The following is a 27,172-nucleotide window of genomic DNA, read 5'->3' as shown; positions in this document are numbered from 1 at the left end:
CATATTAAGGTTTTAGCTTTGATACTCCCAAAATAATTCTGCAGAAATCCACAGATTTTTACAAAAATTCTCAGCAGAAATAGCAAAAAACGTCCGCAGAATCCGTCTGGCCCTACAAATGAGTCCCATTTTTATTTTGACTAAATGTGACTTTTCAGACTGAATCACTTCCTTAGAAAGAATGAATCCAAGAAACTCTGCCAACCAGAAAACACAGCCTACCAATTATTATTTCATGCGCTGCGAAAATTTGACAACACAGTGAAATATATGATATACTGTGCCATAATGGTAAGCTGTTCAGTCAGTAGGAAGATGGTACATTATATGTGGTACCTTCGTATTTTTAAAATCCAGATACATTTATTTGAGGTGGAAACAATTACATTAAGTGAGTTTATGCTTTAAACAAAATATGTAAACATTAACAAGACTGAACATTAAATATTTCAGTGGGATAAAAAAAACATAATAATTTAAAACAAAAACCAGTATTTATCTTACCCCACTCAAAAATGGAAGCATTTTGATTAAAAGAATTGAAGTAATTTTCCATTGTCTAGTAAGTGTATCTCGATTTAAAGAGAACCCTGAGTATCAAGACGTGTGTGTCTTAATATAATGTAAATGATGTCTCTAAATGAAATATGTATAAAATCCACCGGATTTTATACATATTTTGCACTATGAGAGCTGCTATTATTTTTCTTGCCATTGAAAACATGATTGTACAGTCAATGCAACACAACTGGAAATATACAATAGTGATACAATGCCACATTGTGCAGTATTGATTTCCAACACCAAAAAGAGATTTGTCTTCACAGTTTTTCTACTGATAAGAACAGAGAAAAGGACGAGAAGATGCCTAATGACATTAAGGCTTTTAGTAAAGCTTAGCTACTGAAAGAGCACACAGGTGGAGATGAATATAAGTGGTCACTTAGTGTTTCCAACGCTCATGGACATTGAGTGCAATTCGCACTAAGAAATGGCAGGGCATAAACATGGCAATGCATTTCAGTCACTGAAAGGGAAAGTTGTTATTGTCTAGCATTTCCTTTCTCAGTCTTAGTGAAGACCAACATCTCTTTTATTGAAAATGATTGAAAATAAACCAAAACAAACAATGTGGCATTGTCTCTGTATTTTACTTTCCGGGTTGTGTTAAAATAGCTGCAGGTAGCACCAGTTGCTCACTGAGCACATCCATCTGACGTCACATACCCTGCACCTAAAATAATAGCAGTACCCAAAGTCTAAAATAAAAGTGGACATGATATGTCATTAAAATGCTAATGATGATTTGAACATTGTGTTATTCTTTAATCACCCTCATGTCGTTGCAAATCCCTGAGACCTTTGTTCATCTTTGGAACGCAACTTAAGATATATTAGGTGGAATCTGAGAGATCCCTGGTCCTCCATTGACTGCAGTGGTCCGAGACATTTAAAGTCCAGAAAGTTTTTATATTTGGGGTTGTAATTTCCACTGGGGAAAAAAAATCATGTTTGTGCCTCCCCATTTTTTTTTAACTGTGCATTGACCGCCACAGAGGAATGTTACTGACATATATACACAGTCAAAGTCAGAATTATTAGCCTCTCTGAATTATAAGCCCCCATGTCTACTTTTTTCCCCCAATTTCCGTGGATCAAAATCTTTCATCCTAGTTGTCCTCAAACCTAAATGTATATTTAAACACTTTGGACATCTTTGATTAACTTTTTTGATTTACTTTAAATGTTGACTAATATATACAGTTGAAGTCAGAATTATTAGCCCCCCTGAATTATTAGCACCCCTTTTTATTTTATTTTTTCCCCAATTTCTGTTTAACAGAGAGAATATTTTTTCAACCCATTTTAAACATATTAGTTTTAATAACTCATTTCTAATAACTGATTTATTTTATATTTGTCATGACAGTAAATAATATTTGACTTGATATTTTTCAAGACACTTCTATACAGCTTAAAGTGACATTTAAAGGCTTAACTAGGTTAATTAGGTTAACTAGGCAAGTTAGGGTAATTAGAGAAGTTATTGTATAACAATGGTTTGTTCTGTAGACTATCGAAAAAATATATAGCTAAACCAGTAAAACTCTAGTGCTATTTTGGGATTTCCGCCTGGATTTTGCATATACCAAATTTAAAAGCTTCCCAAATCCACATGCAGAGGTGTAAATGCAAAAAATTGGTATCATTTTAAAAGAAAGCCCTTTGAATTTTAGTAAAACACTTTTAAAAGTGTTTAAAATACCTGTATATGTTGTCTGTGTTATAATAAAAAGCTAAAAAAAGAGGCGCTTTTTGTATTTTTTTTTTAGAAACTCAAATTTGAAAGAGTACCTTTTAGGTTTTGTGTGGTCTAGCTTGCTGTAATTAATTTTGGTGGTTCCTGTACATGTGTGTAATCTTAGGAAAAAAGAAAAATGTCTCTACCATAGTCTACCATAGTCTATGCAAAAGTTATTGTATTCCAACTGATGAGAGGTGCTATACAAGCCACAGGGATCGATCATTGTTTTCATATTTGACTATTCTTTTGTTTGGTCAAACATACAGTAATTCACTGTGTTTGGACCACGTCAGACATGTAAAAGGATTACTTATGCACATCACCTCAAAAACAGAGGAGAAATGGCCCTGAAGTGCACAGCATCTGCTATCTGGGGCTGCTTATTGATCATAAATGTATTGTTTTCCCTTCTGCGCCATGGAAACATCGCGATTCATTCGACAACTGTTTGATATGTGAATATAATTCAGTAAAAAGAATGCTAGAACCGTATGAGCACCGGCAAGAGCTTTCATTTGAGCTATAACTTGTACATGCGTCATATATGAACCCTATGAAAAATATGAAAACGAACCAATGTTCAATTCCCAGCTAGGGTATTTAAAATACTGTGTATTTAAGTGTAAATAACTTTTGTACAGTAGAATAAAAACCAAAGGGATGCATATGTGCATAAAATAAAGATTCTACACTTTCAAACGAAACCACTTAAGGGGGTCTGGTGCAATGCTAGCCCTTTAAATCTTAAAGCGAAAGTTGATGACGTCACGTCACGTCAAAATTTTGACAATAAAATGGTTTTTAAAAATTACTTTTACTTTCTTCAGAAGAAAAAATATTATCAGACATACTGTGAAAATTTCCTTGCTCTGTTAAACATCATTTGAGAAATATTTAAAAAATGAAAAAAAAATTAAAAGGGAGCTAATAATTCTGACTTCAACTGTGTATGTGTTGATGTGAGAATCTGCATTCAGTAACTTTGTGTGCATGCTCCAAAAATAACTGAAAGTTAAATAAGTTCAGCAACAGTTGACTTTAATGTCAACTTGTATGATGATATGGTTGATATTTCTGTGAGACAGAATCTGTTGATGTTGGTGTAACAGCCTAAATCAGCCAGTGGCGTATTTAGGCATGGGCAATATGGGCGATCGCCCAGGGTGGCATCTTGCTGGGAGGCAGCACGGAGAGACGGTGAAAAAAAAAAACGAGCCCCAGTAAAATCTTTGAGATACGATTTACTTTATGCAAGAGTATTAATTTAGAGTGGTAATCCCAGAATAAAGACGTTAGGGGACATTCACATTTGGCGTCTTTTGCATGCGCAAGTTTGTTATTCTCTATGTGCAGAAAGCAAACTGGTGCATGCGCGCAGAAAACCATACCCGCGTGCCTCACATGCTGCTCTGCTCCCGGTGTGAATACTGGCTTTTTACATGCACCCGGATAAATTACATGCCGCGTATGCACTGTAAAACTGGAGTAACTTTTTATGCAGAGGTGTTGGCACACAGCAAGCTTTGCAAGTCGACAAAACTAAATTTATAATATGATGATGATCTTATTTTGACAAATCATGGCTATGAAGCAGAGAGGAGAGATGATGAGGGAGGTAAGACTTAATAATATTAATTCTCGGCCATGAGTCGGGTCTAAGACAACAGATCATTACTATAGGTTGGCATAGATAAATTTTTTCAATCTAGATTAATCTCAATGCAATCTTGGAATTAATCTGACTCATTTGAATTCTGCTGAAGGCATTCAGAATATCTGTGCTACCCAAATAATGACTAAATATAAGTCTTTGAGAACGAGTTTCTCAAGCCAGGTGGCGCATTAGACCAGGGGCTTATCTCCTGTTTCCAAAATGCATCACAAACCGCTTGAGAAACTGTTCTACTATTAAAATTGGGGATGAAAATAAATTATGTTTAATAAAATGTACTTGTGTTTACTAACTGTTTATTCAGTTAAACATGAATTTTGAACTGTTCACTGTAAAAAATGGCTGTTATTTCAATGGTAAAAAACTGTAAAAATGCTACCGTAAAAATTTGTAACCTCGTTAACAGTATGTTTCCTTAATATATACGGCGAATAACCATAAATTGACTTTCCCATATTTCCCTGTGTGGCACATCACTTTTTATGCTTTTTGTTGACATTACTATGGATCTTTTTAGTTGTTTCCCCATCATTTATGTACATTAGAGATTTATGTTGCATCTTATGTTGATAAACAATGTTTATTTCATGACTTTAATGTTATGCATGTTACCATACTGGTGTTTAGCAGCTGTGTAAATGACATTGAGCACCTTCTATACAATGATATACTTCTATGCTTGTGGGAAAAGTTGTTTGTGATGACTAATGGTTCATTATTTAACTTTCTCATCACCACCTGCAAAAGGCTGTCTTAACGTGTATATCTGTGTAAAAAAAGATGTGTAGATGTTGGTAATTCAAAATACAGACATACTATTACCTCTATAAATTAATGAAATATGGCAGTTTAAAGTAAAAATAAGAAATTACTTTTACTGGTTGTACCGTACTTTTTACGGTAAAATACTGGCAACCACAGCTGCCATTTTTTACCGTAAATTTTACAGATTTATTTTTTACAGTGTGGGCCTACATAAGCTCGAAACAGCGATTTTTGATTACCTTAATCCCACTAAAGTCATAACTGAGCTAAACAGAAATGGAATTGTTTAATGGAATTGTTATTGTTTTAGAAATGGAAGACATGGAGTATGCAAATATTAGTGGCATTATTGAAGTAAACACCGCAATCAAACTATTACCATCATGTAGGACTTTTCGCCATATTTTTCGACGAGATCCACACACACAGCTGTCAGTAAAGGACCGCACACACACACACATACACACACATCGCGAAATGTGGATGTTTTTTTCTTTCCATTTGGCGTGCGTTATTAAATTCCATAACACTTACCAGTCCTTACTCCTTAATTAAATGTTCATGAGTGAATTCACGTACACACCCTAATTATATTATTGTCTATTAAGGCAAATAACTAGATTACAGATGTCCATGTAAACATAGTCTGTTGTGTCTTCAAAGTAAGTGAAAGATTCAGTGAACTGAAGTGATTCAGAAGGGCACATTTTTGTCAGACGGCTGACCGGTCAGGTATACATCCGCTATAAAATATCAAGGTGAAAGTCATCATAGCTTGCGTTACGTAGAATGTACCCAGCACTCAACCCAACTTTGAGAATAGATTAACGACGATATTTTTTTTATTGCGCAATAAGAGTCTCGCGTTAACCCAGCATGTTAATGCAGATAACGACCCACCACTAATAATTACATAAAACAAATTTTTTTTGTATTCTATACAGAATTGTCTTTAATATTCATGCGAAAATTTTTTGAAGTGATCTTAGAATATCACTCCAGTTGTGTTTTTACATTGTTTTCCAGTTACATTTAGGATTGATTTCTGCAAGTTTTTTTTCAGGTTTGGGGGGATGATTTGATATGGGGTTTGACCAGGGTGCCATTTAAACTAGAACCACCACTGGTTTCAGCACACAGTTCATATTCATGTTTGTTAAATTTTTTTTATTTTAATTTTTTAGGTTAGTTTGAAATTAAATTTGTTTCAAGATTTCCTGGATTTTGTATCACTATAATAACAAATTTTATGTAAATGGAGAAAATGGGATTTAAATTGAAAGCATTTTGTGTCCCCTCACTTCTTAAACCAAAATTACACTCTTGTTTAGGGTTACAGTATATGTCACAGCACAGTGTGCGCAATATACTGACACTGAGTAAAAAAACTGTTGAATAATGTGCTTATTTTCAAGTATTCTTATAGCTAATATTCCAATTGAACCATTGAAGGCATGTGGTCTGTTTTGTAGATATTTTTGGTACCTTTCTGAACGAGTCTGGACCATTGCTATCTATGGAAGACGAGAGAGCTCACGGATTTCATCTAAAACATCTTAATTTGTGTTCAGAAAATGAATGAAGCTCTCAGGGGCTTGGAACGACATTAATTAATAACACAATGTTCATTTTTGGGTCAACTAACCTTATTAAGTCATACAAGTCTTGATGTCTGTTTACCTTTATTTTTCTATCTATCTATCTATCTATCTATCTATCTATCTATCTATCTATCTATCTATCTATCTATCTATCTATCTATCTATCTATCTATCTATCTATCCATCCATCCATCCATCCATCCATCCATCCATCCATCCATCCATCCATCCATCCATCCATCCAGTATTTTCTGATATTTGTACTGTGTTTTTCTTTTTACAGTGAAGTAACCTTTATTTGTTAATAAAGTGTAGTACTGTCGGATATTTCAAGGTACATTTTTGGCTATTATTTTGCGTACTATGGTTTTACCAGCATGTTTCATATCAGTCTGATCACCCGAGATGTATGTTATAGCAGGTTTACAGAGGTATTCAACTGTGTATGGTGGGACGAACCTTTGCGTAAGGTGTGTGGGCTGTGCTCGGCCGAGTGTGGAGACTGGCTGTTGCTCTGCTGGCCGCCGACAGGGGGCACTGCTGCTCCTGCCGCCTGCACAGCCTTGTGGCCGATCACAGGAGAGAGTTCCTTACTCTTCAGAGTGCTGGAGAGAAAAAGACAAACATGACTGCCTGCCTGCTACCACATCATTAATAACTAACAGTGTGCAAGGACACCTCCGTCCCCCTCTATCACAACTCAAAAGAGATCCGAGTGCGGAACAATGTGCTGCTGGTTTTGATTTTTCTGAATAGGCTTTGAGGTGAGGTTATTCATGAAGCTGATGCTGGAATTTAACCCATTGTGTTACTGGTGCCATGTTAGTTTAGCAGATGAGCTTAAATATGTTGAAGAAAAATACTACAGAATATTACTGTCACTGAATTCAAAGATTACATGGTGATCTTTAACATCCACAATCAAGAAAAATAATAATTAATCAGAAAAAAATAGTTATTCTATCTATTATTCTATTCTAAATCTAGAATATTCTAAAAATCTAGAATTATTTTAAAATCTATGTATTCTATCTATTTTTTACAGTTTTCCAAAATTTGTCTGGCTATAAAGTATATTTGACTCTGGACCACAAAAGTCTTGTGTTGCGCATGTATATTTTTGGCAATAGTATAGGTCAATTTTATATATTTTTTTAATTTGACATTTTTTAATGCCAAAAAACTTTTTTTAATGCCAATTTTATTTATTTATTTATTTATTTATTTATTTATTTATTTATTTATTTATTTATTTATTTATTTATTTATTATTTTTTTACTGCCAAAAACCATTAGTACATTAAGTAAATATCATGTTCCATAATGATATTTAAAGAATTTCCTACAGTAAATATATCAAAACATATTTTTATTAGTCATTTGCATTGCTTAGAACCCAATTTGGATGCTTTTAAAGGCGATTTTCCTAAATATAGTTGGATCACAGCTGAATATTGTCCTATCACAACAAATACATAAATAGATAGAAAGCTGGTTTATTTATCTTTCAGATGATGTGTAAATCTCAATTTGAAGGTTCCAGAGTCACATAAATACTCAAAACATTTAGTATTTCTTTTTAATTATCTTGATTTGTCGTTTCACTGAAAAAAAAAACAATATACTTTTTAACTACATTCAGAAAGCATCATGTTTTCCTAAATGAACTATAAAAAGAGTGACAGTAAGCATGACTTTATATCACAGTAAGCATGATTTGTTTTCCTTTTTCTTAAACATGGTGAAGATATACATGGCTTTATTTAAAAAAAAAGAGTAAAATAAATAATTAAAATTAATCTGGGAAAATGTTATAAAAATGATTTTAAATAATCATTTTTAGAACATTTCTAGGAAGAGTCCTGGTGGTTCTAAGCATCTTCCACTTATGGATGATGCAGGCCCCTGTGCTCATTGGAACTTGCAGCAGAAATTTTTCTGTAACCTTCCCCAGCCTTGTGCGTCAAGACAATCCTGTCCCGGAGGTCTATAGAAAATTTCTTTGTCTTCATGCTTGGTTTGTGCTTTGCCATGCACTGTCAACCCTGGACCTTATATAGACAGGTGTATGCCTTTTCAAATCATGACCAATCAACTGAATTTACCACAGGTGAACTCCAATTAACCTGCTGAAACATCTAAAGAATGATCAGTGGAACCAGAATGTACCTGAGATTAATTTAGAGCTTCACGGCAAAGACTGTAAATACTAATGTACATGTGATTTTTCAGCTTTTTTATTTTTAATAAATTTGCAAACATGAGCTATAAATGATGATGTTTTTTACATCGTGAAGATATACATGATCTTATTAAAAAACAAATTAATATAAATAAATAATTCTAATTAATCTGTCAATAGGCTGGGAAAATTATGTAAAAATGTGTGGGTTCCACACAATTGATTTGTGTTGGAACAACATGAAGGAATTAAGTTAACTTGTTAGCTTTTACAAACTTAAGTGGATCGAACATAAAACAATTAAGTTGTCCCAAAAAAAACTCTCAAAAATTGTGTTGTTTCAGAAAATGTTATTTTTGAGTGTTTTCATTTTGAGTTGTGAAATGACTTTTCTCATACAAGAATGTATTCACTCAACTAATACATTTTCTAGAGCAGGGTTGCCCAAAGTCTATCCTGGAGGGCTGGTGTCATGCAGATTTTATCTCCAACTTGCCTCAACACACCTACATGGATGTTTCTAGAAAACCTAAGGGCTTGATTAGCTAGCCCAGGTGTGTCTGATTGGGGTTGGAACTAAACTTTGCAGGACCAGGGACTTTGGGTACCCCTGCTCTAGAAAAGGGTGAGGGTGACATTTTAAAAGGTGACCTAAAATCCAAAGAAATATAATTTTTTTATTTATTTATTTAGCCTCAATTGTCATGTAATATTGAACAAAAGCTAAAATATGCTGGATAGTTGTTTTGGAAAATCAGGTTTTCCTTTCAATCAATAACCATTAGCTGACTTTATTCTGATACATATTTCAGTAAACAATGACATCATGCTTTCTAAGATCAGCTAAAAACAAATCAAACATTTTTTCCCCCCAATTCCTGTTCAACATGAAGGAGATTAAGAAAAAAAGATCACACCTAAAATCTGCTTGTGTGTGGGTGTGATTTTTTTTTTCTTCAGAGATATGTGAAGGTGGATTTACACCGAGTGTGTTTCTCATCTGCGTCAGCAGGAGGGGGATTGAGTGTCCTTGCCCAGCAAACACACACATACACACACACAGCATGTCTCTTTAATATAACCGAGCGTGTGGAGCTTGTTTTTCACTCTGACAGCTCTATTCAGGCACCTCTCTGCTAAACTCTGAGAAAGATAAATCTACAGACACACGTAGTTATCTACATCTACATCCGATCAGACGCATGGAGAGTGACTTTGTGATATCTGGATCTACCAATATCAAACAAATCCGCCGCATCTCTATCTCCATCTCTGCAATTCCCTTTTACTGAATGAAGGCTGAGGAGGGTGTATATGGAATGAAGAATCTGTGTCACTAATACAAAGTCAACGGCATCAGTTAAACAGATAATGCTAACCCTACCAATGCTAAAAACTCCTAATCTGCTGATCTTTATTGTATTGATAGGATCTGCATGTTCAACTACAATGATGGGACTTCGTTTAATTCCATCAACGTTCCTTCAACTCGTCAAACAACACAGTAGACTGATAGTCCCCTCAAAAAAGAGCATTCATACACATAATTCCCACCTCAATTACATATGCAACCTACATTGATGTGAAATGTTTGAGTAATTTGATCATTGGTACATTTGGCTTCTCCAATTCAGATGGTTATAATACGCAGAGAAGACTCAGGGGTGCAAACTCATCAAGGGGTTAAAAACAGTGACAAATTAAACCTACTTATACATTTCGGAATAACCCTGTTGTCTGTGTTTAACCCTTATTTACTGTTTTCATCCACTCTGGGGTGATTTTGAGTCTTAATTTCGCCATATGTTTTTCCATGTTTTAGCCAGCGGAATTATTTTTGGGGACAAATCTTATTTTGACACTTATTTTGAGATTTTTTTTAAAACTCAACAATACACTCTGGGCAAATTTACTACTCTTTTGTTATGGTCGAGATGAAAACATCCACTAAATTAAACTGATGTAAAAATGCATTAGATAATTTTTTTTTTCCAATTTTTTTTTTGCATAAATCTGTTAATCAACCTCAGTCCTGATCAAAACTAATAAATTGCTTAGAAAATTACATGATTTTAACTCTTTAATGGCCAAATTCATAAATTATGTCACTGATTTGGTGAAATAAAAACACTCAAAATGACGTATTTTCAACATAAGTAATTGTGGAGTGGATTTTTTTAACGTTTTATCAAAGTTTTGGACTTGTTAAACAAAATTGCCTTTAATGCATTGTTTTTAATTTAAAAATTTTCTCCTTAAATTACTGTTGGTGGCTGTTTTTTCAGAAAAAGATCCAAAGAAAACGGCACACTGTCACCTGATGAAGACCATGTCGGTCGAAACGTTGTGACATTAAAGTGACATTAAAGATTTTAGAAAGCTAAAGTGGCAGTGTGCCGATTTTCTTTGGATCTTTTTCTACAAATGTTTGTTTTTGATCGAGCACCTGCCTTTGAGATTTTCTAGATGTGCGCACATTTCTGTTATTTTGGTGGTTGTTTTTGCCCCATTGACTTCCATTATAACAAAATTTTTTTGTTTACAAAACCATGACACCATATAATCATGCTTTCTTTGATTGTTGGTGGTCTTCCCTGTTGGGAAGAGGTAAAATTTATTTTACTGTTGATCATCACTTGGCACCATTAACCCTTTAGATTAGGCTTGTGCAAAAAACAAAACAAACAAAAAAAAAAAAAACGTTTCTGTTTCTGGATTTTATATGGAGGTTAAAAGCAAATTAAAGTGTGTGTCTGTGAGCTTGTGAGAGTGAACTTTATGCACTTACCTTGATGTGTCTAAGAAAATCAAAATATGCATCTCAGCTCTCAGAACTACAAGGAGTAAACAAAAACAAGGACTGTGTATTTATGCACCATCAAATGTGGTTATAATGGATGCATAATCAAAATATGCATCTCAGCTCTCAGAACTACAAGGAGTAAACAAAAACAAGGACTGTGTATTTATGCACCATCAAATGTGGTTATAATGGAAGTCAATGGGGCAAAAACATCCACCAATGAATAATTAGGGAGAAAAAAATTCAATCTAATAATGCATCGAAGGCAATGTTGTTACTAATGAGTGACATGTCTAAGACTGTAATAAAAGGTTAAAAAAAATCAGTCCACAACTACATTTTATATTGAAAATACATCATTTTGTATTGTATGAGTATAACATGTATGAGTAAAACACAGATCTCTCAGTCAATCTGCAGGAAATTGGGCTTTTTGAAAGAATGGTTTGTACTCGACACGTTTGCACGAGCATCCTGACCTGCTCATGAAGGAGTTTATAGAGTGTCAGATCCACTGTCTACACACGGAAGTGAAACTTTGTGTACTCAGTCAGTTATTGTATTTGTGCCAACTTATTTTAAACCAATGTAGGTATAGTCGTTGTCTAAACTCTTCATTGTCTAAACAACGGCAAATCAAATAAAAGTTTATGATCCCTCTGTCTCAGCAGACTTCATCTCTCCTCTGCCCGCAGCCCACGCTTTCCCTTTTTTTAAAGTGGGTGTTGCATGTATCTAGTTGGGCACTGCTGATTGAGGAGAATGTTGCACTTACACCAATAAGCCCTCATCTCCCATCCCCTCACTTGAAATCTTTGCACCCCCCCCCCATCTTCATCACATAACTCAACACCCCCACATGCATATGTTTTTACATTTATCTATTTGTGTTTGTTTGTTGCTGATGTTTTCTTAATTTTCTGTGTCTTCTTCTATTAGTATTTTCTTAAGTTGCAGCCTATTAAGCTCCTTCACAAGCTTCACAAGAATGGCCTATTTTAAGATGAAAATGATAAATTCTGGAGAAAGGTGAGAAGTTTGCACCCCTGAAACTTAAAACTTGCTTAAATTGTGACTTTTTATGTGCCATATTTGTACTTGGTGTCTATAGCTTTGTTCCATAACCTAATGAGTTACCTTTTTGTTTGCTACACATTTAGAAATAACATTCTTCAGTGATATTGATGACCATATGGAGATCATCTGTCAAAACGTTCATCTGAAGCAAAGGTTTGTTATTAAAAAAGCTATCCATGGTTGAAAAGTTCTCAGAGAGAAAGTGATTTCATTGATGAATTGTTTAAGGACTATAATACACATATTATAAATAATAACAACCTAATTCTGGATACTTTACATGTTGAAATGTAAATTAAACGAACATCGCCAATTCTGTAAGACAATACAATTAAAGTCTTTTAGCCCATGCTGAATAATTTTGTCCATACAGTGGAGATCAAAATTAGAGAACAACCTAAAATTTCCAAGTCAAGCTTAAGTCCTTTTTTATGTTTTCCTAACAGCAGTAAAAGAGCGGTGTTAAGCATATTTATATTCTGAAGAAAAAAAAAACTTAAATAAGATGTCTGAAAATAAGCCCTTATCAAAATGAAAGGACACTCTCAGATTCTTCAGAGATATCACTGTGTTTATTTCACAAAATAACGAGTAATTGTTGAAGTGCTTGGCTATTTTGTAAAATGCTTTTTCAGCTAGCCTGGTATAGCAACAACTAAAATTCCTTCAGATTTTAAAGGGCAAAAATCAATTTTATGAGAGGTTTAAACACAGTTGTGTGGCAACCGTCTGTGAATATAACCAGCTTCTAAATGTTATAATTCAGGATTTTTATTTTTCATAATCACACTTGATGAAAACAGTCTGCAGAAACACTTTGATTTACATTCTCTCTTATTACACTGAAAAAAATAACTCTTAAGATTTACTTAAAAATAATCAAACAAATTTTAAGTAAATTTTACAATCTTATTTCAGGTACAATTAACTTGTCAATATCATGTAAAATGTACTTAATTTATTTAGGTGTGTTGGGTTAAACATTAAGTAAAAGTTAATTGACTATCTTTACTTTTGAGTCTTTATTTATTTACGTAAACCAAGTACTGCCATTTTCTTGTTTTAGCAGAAGAAACATTGCTTTTATCAATTTAAATAAATCTTATTAGTTACAAATTAGTACATTTGGTGCAACTTGATTTAATTAAGACACACATTTCCACTTGATTTCATTTTATTTTAAACAAATGTATTTAGCAAGAGCAAATTTACTTTATAAATGCTTACTGATGTTAGCGCTAGTGTTAGCTAGGGGACTTTGGTTACGGGTTTTTTGGAGTCGACTCTGATTCTCAACTTTTAATTTTGGAGTCAAAACTGACTCCGGAAATGACTACATTTACATATACTTAAAATAGCGCAAGGATTAAACATGCTGTATCATATCGCTCTTTACACAATGCTACAGCGCCAATCGCAGCTTTACATTGTGCAGTTCTCCTCTGGTCAGACAAACCAGCAGTAAATCATCTACAGTCAAAATAATACCTAGTTATCAACCTACACTTTTTTTACAGCATTTTTTAATTGTCTAGTTTAGATCATTTAGAAAATTACACTGCAGTCTTGTAAACAATGTTAAAACATCAATTTATTATCGAAATGTTTAATGAAAAGATGTGCAGCAGTTCATTAACAAATAAAAAAAAGACAACTCAATTGAGCCCGAAACAACGTTTAAAATATGTAATAGCCTACATATCTTCTTAATATAAATGTCTGACACTTGAATACTGTACCAAGTGAGCGAAATAATCTGGTACAGCGGACGCTCAAGCAAGGCACGACCCATATCTGCCATTGCACTTGGTCCATTGTGAGTCGAGGAATCAACTCTTTTGGAGTCAACTCCCCATGCCTAGTCTTAGCACAGTTATGATTTTTTTTGAGTGAAGCGTCAAACAATAATGCTGATAATAAAAATGCCAAGTCTCAAAGCATGAGTGCTATTCTCCTGCAAGATGGTAGCCTTAAAACTAAAAGACATACTCAAAACTCTTCTTAATCTACAAACTAATGATGATCAAACTCCAACAAGTCTTTCTCTCAAATTGAAACACCCAAGATTGCTTTTATTTTCAAAATACTTTTATTTTAATTCAATCTCTTGCGAAGCATGCTGGGAACTATCCATTGCGACATATCCATTATTAAAACGTACTTAATATAACTAGGTTTGCGACGATTAGAAAATATATAAATATTACGAGGAAATTAATATTAACATTTAACTCTTTCCACTCATTTCATTTATTACATGAAGTTAATGTGTAAATATTAAATATGTACTTAGAAAATTCTAGTTATCCTTGACATTTAATATTACAATTTAAAAATCATGAGAGTCAATTTATTAGATTTGACAACACTAAAAAGTCATTTCTTTCAGTATACATGACATCAGAGGGGGGAAACCCCTGCCCATTAGTGGCAATCTCTCCCTCATTAGTAGGACTTTAGTCTTGTTTTTAAATCTGCCGCTATGCTGACACAAAGACATTTGTAGCTCCGCCCTCATTTGAAAAGAGCAAAATTTTAATTGAATTTAAAGCGACAGTCACAAAAATGACAATTAGAATGAGGGCAGTTTCAAAGAGCTATAAAACATTTTTGTGGGGTATTTTGAGCTGAGACTTCACACACACACACTCTGTGGACATACAATTTGTTTTTTACTTATAAAATGGGGCATAATAGGCCCCCTTTAAATGAAAAAGATTGTGTTATTTCTGAATTAAGGGTTTAAAAGTTTAATTCTAATTCATAAATCCACTGTATACACAAGGATAACGTGCAGTGTTTCAATTCAGAAAAACCGAACTACAAATATTTGACACGTCCCAATGTTTGTCCAGTTAAATAATGAATTAAAATGTCTTTTTTTCTACAACAATCTACTTTTAAACAGCAACTGCAAGTTGCTAATATGCATATTAATATTAGGGCACCAACAGTTTTACTCACTTTTTAAAGTAAAGTCACTTTTGCAGTATATACACCCAAACGTCTTTCATATACTCATTTGATAGACATACTGTATGTGCACTGGAAAGTGTCATCTTTTTGTCATGAATTATCATCGGATAATTATTGATGGATCATATTGTTATCCATTATTATTTCGTCATTAAATTAACAAAAATGTCTGCACGTCTGTAAACTAATGTAGCATTTGCACACATTGGCCACTTTATTAGGTACACCTCTTCAACTGCTCATTAACACAAACATCTCATCAGCCAATCAGATGGCAACAACATAGCTATGTAGGCGGGATCAGGAGCATCTGTTGAAGTTCAAACCTGGGAAGAAATTGACTGAAGTGACTTTGAATGCATGTTGGTTCCACACGGAGTGGTCTGAGTATTTCAGAAACTGCTGATCTGCTGGGATTTTCACACACAATCATTTCTAGGAGTACCCATATGAATAAATAAATAAATACTGTAGTAACTTAAGGTAAATACTACAGTGTTTTTGAAACATGCTATCAATTCTATTAAACCTTATATATTATAGAATGTACAACTCTTTGGTAATGAATGCTACACAATACTGTAGCATTCATTGACAAATTCATGTATTAAATACTGCATTATATTTGAGTTTTTCCTACAGTAAACTGTGGTGTGTTGTAGTGTAATACATTGTTTCCCAATCCTGTTCCTGAAGGCACACCAACAGTTCAAATTTTCAACCTCTTCCTATTCAAACGCAACAGAATCAAATCATCATCGGAACATTAGAAGAGACTCGAAAACCTGAAATGAATGGTTCAGATAAAGCTGGATTTATACTTTCGCCTGGTGCTGCATCACGCACCTCCGCTGACTGCGCTCGCACCTCACGAAATGGACAAGGCTGCGTTCGCCGTTATGATATTCTTTAAAACGACAGGGGGTGGTCAAAAGAAACTGACCGCAAAGTCAGACGGATAAACAGAGAAGTAGGAAGTTTCCGGAAGTACATCATATCATTAATATCATTGGAGATTTTTAAACTAATTATTTTTATAAATTATTTTAATGATTATAAGGACTTTTATAACCATTCAAGATGTGTTTTTAATCCAACTTTGATGCATCCCTTGCTTTTGTTGAATATCTCGGACAGTTTTACCTTTTAAAGTTTATTAAAATATTGATGACAATAGAACATGGGTTGCTCTACAAATATATATTTTATTATGGCAAGAATAAAAACAAAATCATACACTTACTAAAAGATATAGATGTTTTTATAGATTAAGCCTGCTCCACAATTCACACATTACTGTCTGGCTAGTTTCTGTGCTCTTCTTATGATAAAGAGACAATAATGGTCCAACATTGCTGACCATTATCACCGATAAAGCCTAGAAAACAGGCCATCAGTATATTGTAAACCGATAGGTTCAAATATTCTTTTCCAGTTATCAAAGAAATAATTTGTTTCTTATTTATAGTTTTGTAACTATTAAATTGTTTTATATTCAAAATTATAACATATACATCAGTGTAAAACCTATAAATGCTGGAAAAACCAACGCAATCTCACTTTTTGATTTAGTGGCTAATTCGTATGAATTCATACGATGTAATTCGTACAATTTAGTACGATTTGCTCATCACCCAATGATGATTGGGGTTAGGGGTGGGGTTTGGTGCCACGCCTCCTTTTCAAAATCGTACATTTTTGTACGACTGAACGCGCACAAATTCATACGAATTAGCCACTAAACTGACAAAACATACAATACTTAAATTTCCTTGTGAGATCAGGCTGGAAAAACATATTTCTGTAATTGTGTTTCTGGGTCTCCACTTTTGCCATGGCCTCTTTTGGCTTTAACAAACGTATCACTCAGGTTTTTCCAAACCTTTTAACAAAAACTTTCCTCTTTTCCCATGGCTGTTGCAATTTCTAGCCAAGAATTATTGATCATATGGTTATCTCCTTGATCACAGATCATAAAGGTGACATGTACAGTTGTACCTGTTTCAGACAAAATCTCCTAAAAGTGATTCATATTCAACTCAAATCAAACGCAGCGCCGCACAAACTGTTCGCTCGTGTCTCAAAAAAAAAAATCATGCGCTCCGCCAGCTGAAACTAAAGCACCTAAAGCAAACCTCCGCAAACACAGCGATTACGTCACATTCGCCGTACGCACTCAAGCAAACTAGCGGACGTGTCGAGTATAAACTAGGCTTAAGGCAGACATCTAAATTATGTACTGCTGGTGTGCCTCCAGGTACAGCATTAGAATACACCATAGCTGTGAATTACTACAGTATTGGGTAATTTGATTATATGACTATAGTTGCTGTGTTACTATAGCAATTAAAGAATCACAATGACAGATCATTTCAAGTATTTTACTATAGTATGCTTCAAACACACTAGAATAGTTGCTTTTAATCACTATAAGTCCATATGGGTAACCAAAACATCAGTTGTGTGGGTGAAAATGCCTTGTTGAAACCGGAGGTCAGAGGAGAATAAACAAACTGATTCAGCTGATAGAAACACAACAGTAACTCAAATCACAAATAATCAAACTACAAGGTCTGCAGAAGGTCATCTCTGTACGCACAAAATGTCAAACACTGATACAAATGAGCTACAGCAGCAGTAGAGGAAGAAGAGACACCGGTGACACTCCTGTCAGATAAAAATAAACAACTCAGGCTGTGCAATTCACATGGGTTCACAAAATGAGAGAATATTGAAGACGTGAAAAGGTTGCCTAGTCTAATAAGTCTCGGTTTATGCTGCAACGTTTGGGTGGCAATGTCAGGATTTGGTGTAAGCAACAAGAACTTATGGATCCATTGTAGGTTTTATCAACAGACTAGACAGCTTTTGGGCCCTTTAGAACGATCCGAGACTTGTCTAAACTTCTCAACCTACTATAAATATTGTTGTCGACCAATCACTTATGCCGAGTTCAGACTGCATGATTTTCAAAGTAGTCATGTGACAGATGTTTTCACATTGCATGACTATCTGGGGTAGCTTTCTGTCGGTGCTTATTTACACTGTAGGGCATTTCAAGAGTTCACACTTAGCTGATGATTGGTAATACGCTAGTTTGGCATTCTGTCCCGGGAGAGAGCCCTGAGCTCATGAGATCCTTGAGCCCGGGGCTCCCTCCCGTTTGCAGGGCGAGAGGGGAGTTTGAGCTCAGGTAGATCTCGAGAACCCCCCCCCTCCTGCTGCTTAAGGATTGCTAGGTGTGTGTTGCTGGTGGAATTTTACTATGGTGCTGATTTGTTTTAGTCAATTTACTTATGTCTCATGTTTTTGGACTGTGGGAGGCAACCGGAGGACCCGGGGAAAACCCACGCGAGCACGGGGAGAACATGAACTCCACACAGAAATGTCGACTGGCCGGGTAGAGACCAGAATCAGAGTCATTCTTGCTGTGAGGCCACAGTGCCAGTCACTGGGCCGCCATGCTGCCCTATAGAGGAAAAAGAGGAGGAGAGGGGGTGGAAGGGGGGATTTTCAAGACGAAGATGACTAAAGGTAAGATGCTTGGTTATTTATACTGAGTTAGGAATCATCTGATTGGTGGTTCGTCCATTAGCTTGACTCAGGGCCAGCCGTGTCAATCATATGCACGTGATCCTCTCGAAATTCACACTGCACTTCACACTGCATGACTTTAAAATAGAAAGAATAGAAGACAATGTTGTCCAAACTACGTCTCACAACCAAACACACGCGAGAAGTGACATGGAAACAACAAGGTCATGTAATATCTCTTATTATTAACTACATAATGGAAAAATAAAGCTTTAATACTGTAGAAAATGTACTTATTTTGCTCACCTGGCTTTGAAGGGAGTTAGCATTTTCTCCTCAACTTTTTTCTTTTTAGACCTGGTTATGATATTGCTCAGATGACGCGTCAAACAGACACCACTGCTCCTGACAAATTTCCACTATTTTTTTCTCCATTTCTTGGGTCCAAATAAACTGAAAATGAGCGCTTTAAACTTCTCCCCCAACCTTCCGCTGGCCTTCAGGTACCCATAGTGATTGCTGCTCTCTCATTGGCTGTAGGTAATCAGCTATGTTATTTTCAATTAGGACTCATTTCACATGAGTCCTGATTTAAATCGCTGACAGCTCCAGATATTTAGCACGCCAAATATCTCACGGCCGTCGGCGACTCATCTACGATTCTCTCAGATGGTATCCTTGATAGTTCATACTGTGTGGTTGTCACTTACGTGATCAAGCACCGATTTGCCTGTGATTTCAGGCATTTGTCTGCGATTTCACAAAAGCTGTCAGCGAGTCAAAATCGGGGCTAAAATCATGCAGTCTGAACTCGGCATAAATCACTATATGTATCTTAATTCCTTGTGCTATGTCACAACACTGTATCCTTGAACATGAGGACCACTCCACTTTCTTTGAAAGTTGAATCCATTGAGCTGATTTATGCATCTAGCAGGAGCACTTTTAGCTTAGCTTAGCTTAATTTAGCACAAATATACTTTCATTTTGGTGTAATAATCAAAAAACTTTGCTGCAATACCATGGCTATAGCAGGCACAATGATATTATGCTGCACCTGAAAACAATCACTAGGTAACTAGATAACAGCTCTGTGTAATTTCATTGCAGCTACTGCAGCCACGGTACAGCAGCAAAGTTCCTTGATTATTAATAAGAATATAATTCTAAGCCTTATAAACCTAGGAAATAGCAATTTCAGTCAGTCTTGGAAATGTATTTACAGAAGGGTCAAACTTTAAATAGTAAAATTGTCAAAACTTTTTACATTTTTTGCAGTGTGATGCTAATGCTCTATTCTGATTCAATGATCTATGCTAAGCTAAAAGTGCTCTTGCCAATCCCAGAGATTGACTGACTGGAAAAAAATGGTAAAACTCAACTGTTTAAGTCTTTGGGACAAGTAAAATAATTTCCTAAAAAGTGGAGTGTTCTTTAAGCTCAAATGGCCTCCACAGTCATTCGATCTCAATCCAAGGGTCCGTTTCCGAAAACAATCATTAGCCAACTAAAGTCGCAAGTTGCATCGTTACAAACATAGTTCATTGATTTGGCGTTTCCCAAATCCATCGTTCCAACGAGCATTAGCAAACTGCATCGCAAACTTGTACGCTTGCAACTACACCTTTGGAGCTGTTGTTAGAAACATTGTTCTATGGCCAGTTATCCTCCCTACGCCCTATTCATTTAGAACATTTTAACATTTAAACTTGGAATGATTAAAAAAAAAGCATTAAAGTCATCTCTCTTAGGTGTAACTTGCTTTCAAAGTATTTTTACAGTTCAGTTTTAGCGATTTTCATGTTTACAATTGTGCTCCCTTTACAGTGCACTTTGAAAACATTAATGTATTTTTGAACACAGCCTCATGACAAAAGCTATAGGTGACTATTTAAAAGCGGAATTTATGTTAAGTCTCCACAGAGAACAAAAACATTGCATACGTTAATGCTTTTAATTTATAATAGATTATTTATTAAGTATCTGTACTGTATATGACATGGGCCTGTTGGCTAGCACATATTTGCAGTTTGCATGTGTCAAATTGTAAAAGTAGACTTTTCATAAAATATATAATAATAATAATAACAATCATCATTATTATTATTATTATTATTATTATTATTATTATTATTATTATTATTATTATTATTATTATTATTAAAGTATGATTTTTTAATTTCCTAATAAATAATAAATATAACATTTTATTTCTTAATAAATAGCCTCATTATTTATTTATTTATTTATTTATTTATGTGATTTATATATGATATAGACCAAAATATAGATCAATAATGGTTAATATAGACCAAAATCTCAGAGAATGTTTTCAGCACCTTGTTGAATCTGTGCCACATAGAATTAAGGCAATTTTGAAGCCAAACAAAGATCCAACCAGGGGCGCGTTTCCCAAACAACGACGTAACTCCCGGCTGAACTATCATTTGGGAAAAGAATGATGTAGTGATGAGTGTTTCCCAAAACCCCTAGTTTTTCTGTCGCAGATCCATTGTTTGAACCACGTTAATTATAATGTAAAACGCCCATAATGATGCTCTGAACGGGGTGGAGTTACTACTTCTTTAGTGAAGAACCCCATCATTTCTTTGTGCAAATTATGTTGTTTTACACGCACATGCATTTAAAAAGATTCCAATATTAGTTTTGGTAAAAACATGCACTCACTTTCCATATTAATTGAAATATATGTAAATAATAAAATGCATTATGCATTTTATGCATTTTATTTCATGACACTCAAGGTCACCGTACAGGACAGCTAGAACAATCAGTTCAAATAAAAACACAATAAAAGTCAATAAAATACAATACAAACTTTTTAAAAAAATGCAGTCGGGTTAAAGAGAATAAGCTGTTCTAAAGGCAACAGTAAAGGCACATATAGGGCCTATGTTTGCTTTTAGTAATATTATTAGCTGTTTCGTATTCATTACGAAACATTACATATTCTATTCATATTCTATTCTAAAACATAAAATCACTTACAAAAGCTAACACGTATTCTAATATCATATATAAATCATATCAATAAACAAATAATGAGGCTATTTATTAAGAAATGAAATTTCATATTTATTATATATTAGGAAATGAAAAAAATCACCTACTTTAATAATGATGATGATGACTATTATTATCATTATGATTTTTATTATTATTATTAAGTAGGAGGATATTGTTTATTTATTTTTTATTTTATGAAAAGTCTACTTTTACAATTTGACACATGCAAACCACTGCAGAAATGTTCTGACCAACAGGCCCATGTCAAATACAGTAGATACTTAATTAATAACCTACTACAAATTAAAAGCATTAACGTGTGCTATGTTTTTGTTCTCTGTGGAGACTTTACATAAATTCCTTTTTTAAATAGTCACCTATAGCTTTCGTCATGAGCCATGGCTGTGTTCAAAATGACATGAATGTTTTCAAAGTGCACTGTGAAGGGATCGCAATTATAAACATGAAGATCGCTAAAACTGAACTGTAAAAATACTTTGAAAGCAAATTACACGTAAGAGAGACGACTTTAATTTTTTTTAATCATTCCAAGTTTAAATGTTAGAATGTTCTGAACAAATAGGGCATAGGGAGGATAACTGGGAATAGAACACAACCAGGAACTATGTTTCTAACTACAGCTCCAGAGGTGTAGTCACAAGCATACAAGTTTGCAACGCAATTTGCAAATGTTCATTGGTACAATGGATTTGGGAAACACCAAATCAACAAACTATGTTTGTAACGATGCAACTTGCGACCTTAGCTGGCTAACAATGGTTTTCGGAAACGGACCCCAGGTATACAATCAAGGTCTACCTATTGAACTGGCCAGTGATTATATGTCCCATTACTCTCATATGTTCAGTTATGTTCTGTTTCATGCTATCAATCGTTTATGCATGCCAACAGTCGAAGTGCACAGGAGACTGCACTTTCAGGACAACCAGTATGTTCATCTATTAGCATATTCATTAGCTAATAAAACAAATACCATTCATAAATACTGTACTTCACAATTTATTTTTAAATAATTTATGAAAAATTTGCTACTTTCTAAATAAATATAATTTTCCTAAAGTCTGTACAGATTTTATTGTAATGGATTTTATGTTTCGCATAAAACAGAATTTCTGCTTCATATGATTTGAGTTTTTGTGTTGGAAAGTTATCTACTTAGCAATCTAGTGGCTGCTCATTAGGTTTTGGAACAAAGACGGAGTTTACTGTGTGTATGTGCATTTGATTATACCAATGAGCAAATAGAACTCATGACTCAATCAACACATTCATCTGCATGCATATAACCATGTAAACATTGACAAAAAAGAGGAAATGAATAAATACACTTATTTACCTAACAATGTAGGATATACGGCAAAAAGAAAAAATGCAAAAAAAGTTTCAAATTAAAATGTAAAATAAACAATATTTAAAAATTTATAAAATAGTGCAAATATTTTTAAAAACTGTACACACATATTTGCAAAAAAATAAGTACCACAAAAATACTAAAATTAAAATGCAAATACCAACATCTACTAAAAATGACAACGAAAAATGACACAAATCTAACTTTAATTTAAAAAACAAACAAAAAAAGAGGAAAAACTGGAAAAAAGAATGACATCTCGATGACCCTATAAAGCAACATTGATTTCTATGTGAAGGATCCACTTTCACTAAACACAAGTAACATCCTCAGTTGCTAGGCAACCTCAGGCTTTCCCGGACAATGAGAATGTTACAGCATCTGCGTGATGAGGCTGAAAAAGCAATAACTTTACAAAGCAAGTAGAAAACACAAGATGGAGTAGCCAGTATGGAGCGCTCAGACAGTGTGGGGAGCCCTGGTGGCCGTCCCAGTGTGTTGCGAAGGCGGGGTGGCCGCAGGCAGCCGGTATTTACCTAGTCAGCCTGGGGGGTCCTCTCTCACGGGCACATGGACAGGCAGCCCACGGCGGGGGAGCGGAAGAGGGGAGGCTAGGGGGGTCGTGGCGGGTCAGCACGAGAGGGGTTTTAATGTAGAGGGGCGAAGAATTGACGTCATGGAGCATAGAGGCATGCGGTGCGTCACACACAGGGCCGTGTTTGGGGAAGTGCAGGCAGCTAGGCTTGGGGTTGGAGTTGATATCGAGTGAGGAAGAGGAGGATGAGGAGGAGGAGGAAGGGGGTGGTAGCTGGTGCTGGAGCTGGTGCTGGTGCTGGGGCTGGGACTGGGGTTGGGGCGGGGCAAAGCCAGACCACCGCAGGGGTGGAGGCGGAGAGGCAGGAGGCTGAGACTCAGGGCCAGGGGCCACGGGACGAGCGCAGGGAGGGGGCTTGGGGTAGAAATGGTGAGGGCCAGGATGAGAGGACGAGGAAGGGTACGGAGGGGGTGGCCGCTCCTCCACGTGGGACACATAGACATGTGAGGAATCCGGCCGATTGGGCGACACGTCATCTGAGCTGCAGATATTGAAAACAATAAAGAGCAAACACAGGAGAGAGAGCTCTGGTCAACTGGGACAGCGCAAAAGTTGATGTTTAGCTCCAGCTGTGGCTCTCTAGCGTCATACAATACTCTCTGGATCCTTTGGTTTGCATGTTTGTGAGCATTTAGCCAGTTTAGCGCGCAACAATGAGCGACAGGTTTGGCAAACAGCAAGCTTAGCAACGAAAAATACAGGCGCCTGACTCCATTGTGAGGAAAAGCACAGCGATGCATTGAAATCAAAAAGAAAACAGATAATTGCATTGAGAATGACCTTGTGTCTGCGCACTGCACCGAGGTAAAATCTACTTCGGTTTAAAAAACCAAACGCCAGAGGGTTTGGGGAATATATAATATTCTATCTAGAGGTGGCGATGAAACCAAGGACTCTTAAAATGGTGAAAACCCAGAGCAGTTAAACACAGACACAAAAACCCTTTCATTGCCTGAAAGAGCGTCAGAGCGAGGAGGTAAGCCAGTCAAATCATCAGCCATGGCAAACCCTTATTGCAATGACTGAACCATGGCGTGACCTTCACTTTGTTAATGTATGATTACAATATGGCCTAATGATTGATTGTTAGTGAAATTGAATGGATCAGAAGCCACAGCAAGAATCTCTAACATTCATTAAATTAATCCTACCTAGTTGTGACAAATATGGGCCTGTACACACTGCAAAGGGATCAACCATGTTGAAATCCGGGAGTGACTCCTCTAAATCAGAGATGTCATGTCCTTCTCCGTGAGGGCCAATGCCTTGCTCATTTTAGCTTCAACCCTATATAAATGTAACTGAACCAGCTAACTCTTACACCCCATTCACAAGGTTTTAAGGATTGACAGAGGGCATGTCTGAAGCTTCACACTGACATGATTGTGATGGTGACGAATGTGGGGTTGGGGTGGAGGGTTACTTGTTACTCTTGAAAGAAAGCCTATGGAAGGCAAGCCAACTTGGCATAATGGCTAATGCTACCTCTTATGGTTGTAGAGGAGGAGAGGAAATCATTATGTGATTGGCTGTGACCAAGTTAACATTAAATTTTTTGCAATTGTAAGTAATAGTTTCTTGCATCTCACTGTAGTACAGTGATTCTCAATTCCAGTCCTCGGCCCACTTAAAGGCTGATTTATACTTCTGCATCAAGCGCACGCATATGGTCAGGCGCATATGGTCGCATAGGACTCACCATGACTGAAGCCAACACTGACGCACACCTGTCAAAAATTGTAACTACACGTAGCAACGACGAGTAGCGCAAGCTCTATGATTGGTTGACTTGGTAGCTGTGCCGAGTGTGGGTGGTACTGAGAGCCGTGAGCCTGATGGAGCAAGTGATTGCAAGTGTTGAGTCCCATAAAGGAGCACCAGATGTTTTGTGTTTACCTTTTGATTAAAGTTGTTGCACGTCTGCCAGTTCCCGCCTCTGAATAAGCCAGTTTTAGCTACTTGCACATTAATGTAGCGTTCAGAATAAACAAAACAGCCATTCAGAAATACGACAAAGAGGAACATAAGAACCTACTGCCATCTAACATCCCAAGTATCATTGCATAGCACGCTGTATATATGTATAAATGCATGACTACGCTCAAGGCATGTGCTATGGGTCACTCGATGCAGAAGTATAAAGCAGCCTTAACCCCTAACCCCCAACCACCCATCCCCCCGTCCCAGCCGGCACATTTTGTATGTCTCTCCTATCTGACACACAAAGATCAGTTCATGGATATCTGTTTACGAGTTGATGATCTGAATCAGTTGTGTTAAGTAAGGAAGACATGCAAATTGTGGAGGGGGGGTTTGAGAGGGGCCCAAGGACCGGAATTGAGAACCACTGCTGTAGTAAGATAATCTCGGATAGAAGCTTTCAGACAGGTGTCTTAAGTCAAGTTGGGGGATAACCAATGCAGGACAGTGGCCCTCCAGGACTGAATTTGAACTTTGAACACCACTCCTCGAAACTGAATACAGGAGTCACTCTTAAAACTATAAATGAGAAATGCAAAATGATCATTTACTCACCCTGGTGTTTTGGAAAAAAAAATTGTAAAGCATCTCAAAATGTTTTTAATAAATTTTTTTTTTTTAATCCTGACCTTAGTCATTAGTCTATACGCAGGACTTTGTTAAATACCTTTGATTTCATTCTGTTTATCAACAAAATCTATATTCTCAAACACTTGGAATAAAACTCTGTATACAACATGTGTCACATGAAAACATTCTAGGACAATGTTACCTGTTTTCCAAAGCTTAATCGTGGTCTGTATTTATTGACATTATATGGACAAGTGGTGTTTTAAAAATTCCAAAGAAAGAAACAACACTCAGGAGAGTAAATAATGACTCAATGCTAATTTTTCAGTTAATCAATCACTACAAGATCTAGTTGTTGAGTTGGGTTCTGTAAACACTACATAGTAAAGCCATGGTCACACTAGACTTTTTGCGCATGCAAAATTCATTTGGATTGTGCTGCGAAAAGGCGTGTGATATAAAGGATGATGCGAAACTGTTAAAATAAACGATTCTTTTACCGAGAGTTCATATTTGGTGTTGGTTTCACGCATTTATGTGAATTCGCCGAATGTAAAACGTTGTTATGCAGCGAAACGTAAAATGCACAAGACTACGTTTTCAGGCTGGCGCAATCGCATGCGTATGAATGGAAGTCGATGGACCGAAAAGTCTAGTGTGATAGTGGCCTAAAAGTAAACGGAAGTCTGAGTTAAAATTCCGGAATGAAGTCC

At 35.8% G+C, this 27,172-nt stretch overlaps 1 protein-coding gene across 1 annotated transcript in view; it reads right to left on the bottom strand.

Annotated features, from left to right (window-relative positions):
- arhgap44a (Rho GTPase activating protein 44a) overlaps nt 1–27,172 on the bottom strand; it is a 155,003-nt gene that overhangs the window by 1,062 nt on the left and 126,769 nt on the right. Inside the window, 2 exon segments of the mRNA XM_056452821.1 lie at nt 6,803–6,948; nt 24,022–24,390. Of these exon segments, the coding sequence (XP_056308796.1) occupies nt 6,803–6,948; nt 24,022–24,390 (515 nt within the window).

Source organism: Danio aesculapii, chromosome 3, assembly GCF_903798145.1.
Source record: "Danio aesculapii chromosome 3, fDanAes4.1, whole genome shotgun sequence".
Taxonomy (NCBI): Eukaryota; Metazoa; Chordata; class Actinopteri; order Cypriniformes; family Danionidae; genus Danio; species Danio aesculapii.
This window is presented reverse-complemented; position numbering and strand designations above follow the sequence as displayed.